Here is a 7,687-nt window from a genome sequence, read left to right as displayed (position 1 = left end):
GTTGCAGAAACTGCTGAAAATATTCACAAGCAACACAGACCATCTGAGATTCCACCAGAAATATCAACTTTGATTGGACATAAGTTCACTTTGATTGTAAGGCCTTGTTAATTTAGTTCCAAAATTTTTTGCAAAATAAGAATAGTAGCACTTTCGTTTGTATTTGATAAATATTGTCCAGTCATGAACTAACTAGGCTCAAAAGATTCGTCTCATCAATTCCGACCAAACTGTGCAATTAGTTTTTATTTTCGTCTATATTTAATACTCCATGCATGCGTCTAAAGATTTGATGTGGCGAGGAATCCGAAAAATTTTGTAAATTTTTTTGGGAACTAAACAAGGTCTTAGTTCCTATCAAAATCCAAAAAGTTTTCAAGATTCTCTATCACATCGAATCTTACAGCACATGCATGGAGCACTAAATGTAGATAAAAAAAATAACTAATGACATAGTTTACCTGTAAATCACGAGATGAATCTTTTAAGCCTAGTTAGTACATAATTGAACAATATTTGCCACATACAAATGAGCTACAGTAGCGAAATTAATCTAAAAAAATTTCACAACTAAACAAGGCCTAACATATGGCTACTCTTGACTAATGTGTCAGTGACACAATATAAGACGTCATCCATAATAATCCATAATAATGGTAAATATGTAAATGCCCCGGTTTACGATAGATAGAGTAAATGATGAGAAAAAAGAAATATAAGACAAGGAAGGATTATTCCAGATGCAAAAGTACAAGAGGGAAATAAAAGATGGAAAGAGCTAAATTGAACTCGAGAAATTTAGGGATTTCTAATATAAAAGTTAATAACGAGCCAGCTCGGCTCAGTACGTTATCTTAACGAGCTAGAAAGCCAGCTCGGCTCGGCTCGTTAAAAGCTCGAGCTGGCTCGTTAAGCTCGTGAGCCAGGTATAAAAAATATATAAAATATAATATTTATATTTATCTAAAGTTTAAAAATAGTAATAATATAATATATCCAATAGTCTTAAGTTCTACAAAATATTTATATGAGATAACATATCAACATATGAATCATTCGGAGCCAAGGAGCATAGAGCAACAGTTTGTAGTCTCTGGTCATTGGTCAAGAAGCTGTTCGGAGATATGCTCGGGGGCTGTAGCTTGTAGCGAGGAGAGACTGTGCCAGGAGACTGCAGCACCAACATTTTGTAGCTAAGGACTACGGTGAAAGCAGCACTCTGCAGTGACTTAGGAAGTTTATTATTTAGTGGTGGAAAACCACCCACTAATGTAACCATTACTCACTACGGTTAATATACAATGAAATTGTCAGTTACTTTTTAAGCGCTTGTTAGGGCACGCACAATGCAAGACTCTATCCCAGAGTCCAAGACAATTAATTACATATTATTTATGGTATTTTGCTGACGTGGCAGCATATTTATTGAAGAAAGAGGTAGAAAAAATAAGACTTCAAGTCTTATTTAGACTCCAAGTCCACATTGTTCGAGATAATAAATAATTTTAGACTCTATGATAGAGTCTGCATTGTGAGTGCCCTTATCATAACTGTGCTTGTGATTGCCGAATCTGTGGACAAACTGCATAAAATCTGTAATACATCTACATTCTTCATTGAGTCGTGCTCCCCCCCCCCCCCCTTATATTACATATTTCCTTTTTTTGACATGTATTATCTTGCTGATCCTGTGCTAGGTATTCTTCCAGTGCAGTCCTCCGTGCTAGGGCCTTGTTTAGGTCAAAAAAATTTCGAATTTCGCTACTGTAGCACTTTTGTTTTTATTTAACAAATATTGTCTAATCATAAACTAACTAGGATCAAAAGATTTGTCTCGTGATTTACAGACAAACTGTATAATTAGTTTTTGTTTTCGTCTATATTTAATGCTCTATGTATGTGTCGCAAGATTCGATGTGACGGAGAATCTTGAAAACTTTTTGGATTTCGGAGTGAACTAAACAAGGCCTAGGTATTCGTATTTTAGCATCATATTTTAGCAATTCATGCCTATTTGCTACTATGGCAGGTGCTGCGAATATGCACTCTTAACATTGGAGTATTGGGCAGATGCTCCAGAAATACACTGCTGAGCTGATTTGTATGAAGACCTAATAAAGTCCTGTGTTGCAGATGCAATGAGTGAGGTATTGAGGTTGGAATAACACCATCCAAATTTCCTGACTTAGTTCATATTAATGTTCAGTGTTGGGATCCTGAATAATTGCTCTGTACATGTTCTATATTTAATGCCATATTTGCATATACAGGTCCATGCAACGGCAAAGACTTGCTATAGGATGTTCACAAAACCATGGCCTGAGCGTTCACACTGGCTTTTCATGTCATTTGATCCTGCCATACAGAGGGTATATTTTTTTACTTCTCTGCATGTTCTTCCATTTATTTTTCTTGAATACACAAGAGAGCTGTGTATAAAAAAAATTTGAGCACTCATCTTATTTAAAAATTTATACAAATATAGTCAAATTTAGGTAATACTTGTAGAACTTTTGTTAATAAACCAAACAACGACAAAAAAGAAGTGATATTTTATATAAATTTTTTAATAAGATGAATGGTCAAATTTGGTGTTATAAAGTCAAATATTTTATAATTTGGGATGGATTGAGTACAATGAAATAGGTCGTACTAAACACTTGGTCTTGTTTTTTTTTCAAATACGTCTTGTTTCCACGTATTACTACCGTTGTCAGTGTGCTTAAGGCCGGGCTAAAATTTCGGGCATCGTGCCAGCCCAGCTAGCCCGGCCCATCTGGCCATCTATAGCCGCAACCGCAACTGTCAACCCGCAAGTCCGCAACGCCGCCCCGAGTTTTGGCGCGCGCCGACCAAAACGCGCGGCGGCGGCGTCGATGGACCGACTCCAGCGCCGGAACCCTAGCAGCCGGACCCATTCCACTTCGCTGAAGCCCCCGCGGCCTCCGCGAGGGCCACCCTTTCAGCCCCCGCCGGCCTCGAGGCCCCTACTGGAGCCGGAGCCCTCCTCCCCAGGTCTTGCTTAACTCCCACCGTTTCTTGTTTCGTCTTCAGGAATCTCCCTAGTTTCTTTTGACGTATGTAATCGGAAATGTGTTTTTGGATCGGAGCCGAAATCACTGGCTTGTGGTTGAGCTGGGATTAGTTCGGTTGGGTTGGATTAGAGATAACTCAGAAGTTCGATTGCAATTGAATTGGAACGCAAGGCATGATGAGTTCTTGCGGTTTGCTCATGAGGAGAAAGAAGACCGATTTTATGCGTAGATGGATTTGTTTTTCTTGGTTTCGTTGATTTTGGTGTTGTTTAAGGCCGTATGCTTCTGATCCCTACATCCATGGACATCCCTCCCTCCTAGCAATCGTTCTGCGTTTTTTGGTCTGATGCAATGATTACCTGATAGCAGATGGAAGGCAAAGGAAAAGGGTTCGATTTGCAAATGAAGCTGGTAGTCATTGCATAGGCGGGAAACAAGTTGTGAACATACGCCAAGATGCAAAAAACAAACCTCAAGGTGCACCACCCCTAGTGTCAGCGTAACTCGCCTCCTTTCTACATTGCTGCATGCAAATATCCCTCCCATGGAATTTCGTATTAGATCAATGTCGTTTTAATTAGCAATCTGTTTCTTCATCTTCACTTCTTGGCATTTCAGTACTTCCAGGAGTACTACTGTAATAACAAAAATTCTATCAACATTTTCAGTTGTAAATTGTAATAATCATAAGTATTTTTCTGCCTGTAGCTGTTAGATGCTTGAGCATTTTAACATTTTCGTTTTATATGCTAAATCCATCAATTCTATGCAGTTTGTGATGCGAAAACTGCAGAATATAAATTCTTTAAGAGACTGTGTGAACAGTCTGGCCATAGCTCTCGTTCATACAAACATTCTCATCAAAGCTTTGAATCAAAGGTTTCCAAGCTAAAACAAGGTATGGGATTGGGTTTATACACTCTTTCATTGCTGTTCTGTTGTTCCTTCTTACTGTAAACATTATAATGACCTGCAGTGGGTGAGTAGAATGAACTCCTGTGTTATTGCTGTGTCTTGTAGGATCGTGCAATGTGACTGCCCCGGAAAAGTACTATGTCCATGAGAATACTGTGTACTGTGATGACCCTCCTGCTACACCAGCTAAGAATAAGGAAATTCCTGGCGAGAAAATTAGCGTGGAATCCTCCCATTCTGGTCTGATATCTTTATCAGGCCCCTCTGTTTATGAGTACTGAATAATGCATATCTAGAGTTCTAGACTCTTATAACTGTGGATCCTCTTCTACACAGATTGTGGCGATAAAGATACACCTCAAGTCAGCCCACATGATCGCCTGCTGGGGATTCATGTTCTCACACCAATAGCTCAGGCATCATTTGATGTTACAGGGATTTCAGGAAATGTTGGTGAGCATGTGCTAATCTCTCAGATCTCAGCATACATACATAATTTAGTTGCTGCTGCTGAAGTTTTACCATATCTAGTATTCACATTTCTGGAAACTTTTCAGCCATATCGCTTGCATGAAAAAGGTTCCGAGACAAGACAATCATAAAGATCACCCTGATTCTTTATTTAGAAGTTTATAGGAGAGAATAAAAATATATATTTTGATAAATGAGAATAAAGTTAAACTATGCCCACAATCATGGGCTGTTTCTTAAAAGTGTTTTTTTGCCTTGCTGCTTTTGACTCATGCACGAATTAGTATTTCTGCAATGCTCGTATGCTTTGCAACTATGGGCTGATACCAGCAAAGGTTGCTGACAAGTCTGAAAGTTTCTCATCGTCGGACATGATGATTCACTATGTATTGGTTGAGGAAAATTTCTTAATTTGTAATAGGTTCTTTTGAAATTGGTACTTACTTTTGACTACTTATGTTTTGTTGCATATCTCAGAATATGTGTGTGCATTAGTATTCTCTACAAACTAACATTCTTGCACTAAGCTGGGATGTTAAGCACATGACACTTAGTCACTTACACTTATGTTTATAGACAGAGAGCCTGTCAGTGGACAGATCTTTTCAGAAAAGAGAAGCAATTTATTGAAGATAGCAGCAAAAACAGTGTCAATGGGAACTGCTGAGTTGTTTCAAAGAAGGTTGTGATTCTATATTACAGAAAGCCATTGGCTTATATATATTTTTTCTTATACTGTTGCATAACTATAGCAAATTTCTCAGGTCAGAATTTGTAGGTGACATCCTGCAGAGACTAGGCACCGACAACATCATGAGAAAGGTATGCTTTGTGCTTTGTAATTCAACACTTGGTGCAACATACTGGTACATTTATTGTTATAGTTACACCATTGATTATTATTATTAATATAATGCTGCAGCAAGAAGGGTCCATGAGGCACAGGAAAATGGACTGCAGACAAGCTCTTACTATTCCCAAAGGCCATTTTGATAACTTGCTAGATTACAAGCGAAGTGACTTTAATTCATTAGCTAAGCTGAGAAGAACTGGTAAAGTGTCATCCTCTTATGCAAGTGATGAAGAATGTGAGTTCATGGCTTTACCATGGGGATACAATCAGGGCTCTGTTCATCGGAAAAATGACTTATCTGATGGGGTTAGTGAAGCACGTGAGTGCATGACATTGCCATGGGTGTGTGTTAATGATGCTCTGAGTTCTGATCGGAAGTGGGACATTGATCACAACCAGGTTTCAAACTCATTACTGGAGGATGTCAATCCATACGTCCATGGAAGATGCACTTCTGCTAATGAATTGAGTTTGAATGTTCAAACTGATTCATATGATCAACATAGATGGGACCCTATGTTGTCAGTAACACTCTCCAAGTCATTTCGTGACAGATTGTATTTCCCCTGTCAGAATGAGGAGGAGCAGCATGCAGTACTATTTGGAATTTCAAATACTTCTGGGCAACCTGACCTATGCAGCTCCATGGAACAATATACTTCTAGTTCAGTTCGATTGTGTGGTAATTCTGATGCTGGGTTTTCAACCAGGCTTGCTCAGTTAGTTGTGAAACCAACTATTTCAAGCATTTTGGACAGTGGGAATGAAATTCTGGATCACAATGATTTCAGATGTATCTCCAACTTCCATGTAAGTCAAAGCAATGGCATGTTCAGCTCAAACTCAAGTTGTCTGAATTCCATGTCAACTCCAGAGCAGTCGTACAAGGTTGGCGCAAAGAGCCTGCTTGATTCTTCATTTGGTATATCTTGTTTGGCTGGACTGGAGCAGTACTCTACGGAGGTAGAACTGCCTGATAATTCTGATAGGCTTCTTCAGGTGTTGGATCAGTTACCTGTGAAATTCATCCCTTCAAGTTTCGCAAACGACAATTCCAGAATTTGGGACCATCAGTCTTTATATGCAGAGCCTGCTTGTAAGCAAGATTTGGGTAGCTTACATGATTCTTCTACATGGCCATCAGTGCATCAACTCCAATCTCATGCTGATTCGGGAGCTGTGTTTGGTTTCATGCCAAATGGAAGTGCTTACAGTAATTTGGTGGAACGTCATCACAGCCTCATGCTAGCCCAAGGGAACCTGAACAGTGACATTCTTGGTACTACTGATGTATCATTCTTTGGTTCTTGCTTAGCTTTGGATAACATCACAGAGGCTCCTATGTTATCTTCCGATGGCATAACGTGGTAGTTGTGTTGGTCCACTCTGAAATTTCCATCCAGATGAACCTTTTCAATTTGATAGTATTACTGGAGACCAGGTTTGCTGTATGAAAGTTTAAATTTGAAGTTGCACGTATAGGTTAAGTTATTAGCTTTAATTTAAGTTGGAAACAATGACCAGAAAGATGTGTGATATCTACAACCATTACTAGACAAAGGACACTTTAACATGAAGAGATACCATGAGGTCCAAAATTTTGACTTGAATTTTGGTACTTAATTACTGAAGGATAGCAGCTCTAATCGTCACCTCTTGGGCGCGTTTGGTAAGTTTGGTAATCCAGCTTCCCTTGTCTCACTTGGCAAGGTCAGCCTTGCCGGGGCCCGAGAGTGTTTTTGGCTCGCTCTTGTTGGAGAGACGAATCCAAGGAAGTGTGCAAAACGCTAGTAGCAAGCATCAACCAAATATCGATTGTCTTGTCCAGTCTGACAAGCATAAGGCACCTTTCCAGTCTGACGAAGCTAACCACGGCAAGGATTCCAAACGTGTTAAGGAAATAAATTGGTTAGCATAAAATAATATCTAATAAATAGAAAATTAAATTGGTCAGTGTATAATAATACCTACTAAATAGAAAATTGAACAGTGGTTAATCAATTATGAAAGGAACATAATACATTCTTTGACAAATCAAGATTCGTAATAAATCCGTGTCTTGTTTGTTGGATTGGGTCTTACTTTCTTGACCAAACTGCAAAATGGAACTTTATAAGAACTTAAAAGGAAAGGATAATTAAAGTAACTTTGAATCATTTTTTGTTGGGTTCAAAAAACAAATAAAAATAAATAGAAAAATTAAATTCTAAGAGTTCCTTTTTTTTAGGGGCCCTCAAGGTCATGGAATGCTTTTCTTCTCCTCTTTTTCCATATGGGATGTAATAAGTTAAAATGAGAAGAAATGTTCACTTAAAATAAAAAAAATAGTTGAATATTCGATCGTTTGGTCAGAAAGAGAATGAAATCCATCATATTAGAGAGAAATAATCCAAAATCAAAAGATTTTTTATAA

The 7,687-nt window shown here is 38.4% G+C and overlaps 1 protein-coding gene across 1 annotated transcript; it reads left to right on the top strand.

The window, feature by feature from the left end:
- On the top strand, positions 2,808-6,848 carry LOC8059685. Its single transcript, XM_002454130.2, has 8 exons — positions 2,808-3,015; positions 3,405-3,512; positions 3,808-3,933; positions 4,056-4,190; positions 4,287-4,403; positions 4,998-5,103; positions 5,186-5,243; positions 5,344-6,848. Exons 1-8 carry the CDS (start codon positions 2,877-2,879, stop codon positions 6,643-6,645), a joined length of 2,091 nt encoding a protein of 696 aa, XP_002454175.1. The 5' UTR covers positions 2,808-2,876; the 3' UTR covers positions 6,646-6,848.

This window comes from Sorghum bicolor, chromosome 4 (genome assembly GCF_000003195.3).
Source record: "Sorghum bicolor cultivar BTx623 chromosome 4, Sorghum_bicolor_NCBIv3, whole genome shotgun sequence".
NCBI classification, from domain to species: domain Eukaryota; kingdom Viridiplantae; phylum Streptophyta; class Magnoliopsida; order Poales; family Poaceae; genus Sorghum; species Sorghum bicolor.
Note: the sequence above shows the minus strand (reverse complement) of the source record. Positions and strands in the feature narration are given on the sequence as shown.

Coding starts and splice junctions, on each gene's coding strand:
- LOC8059685 (XM_002454130.2), top strand. CDS start 2,877: ATGGACCGACTCCAGCGCCGGAACCCTAGCAGCCGGACCCATTCCACT. Junction 3,513..3,807: donor TGCAAAAAACAAACCTCAAG/GTGCACCACCCC, acceptor AATTCTATGCAG/TTTGTGATGCGAAAACTGCA. Junction 4,404..4,997: donor AGGGATTTCAGGAAATGTTG/GTGAGCATGTGC, acceptor TTATGTTTATAG/ACAGAGAGCCTGTCAGTGGA.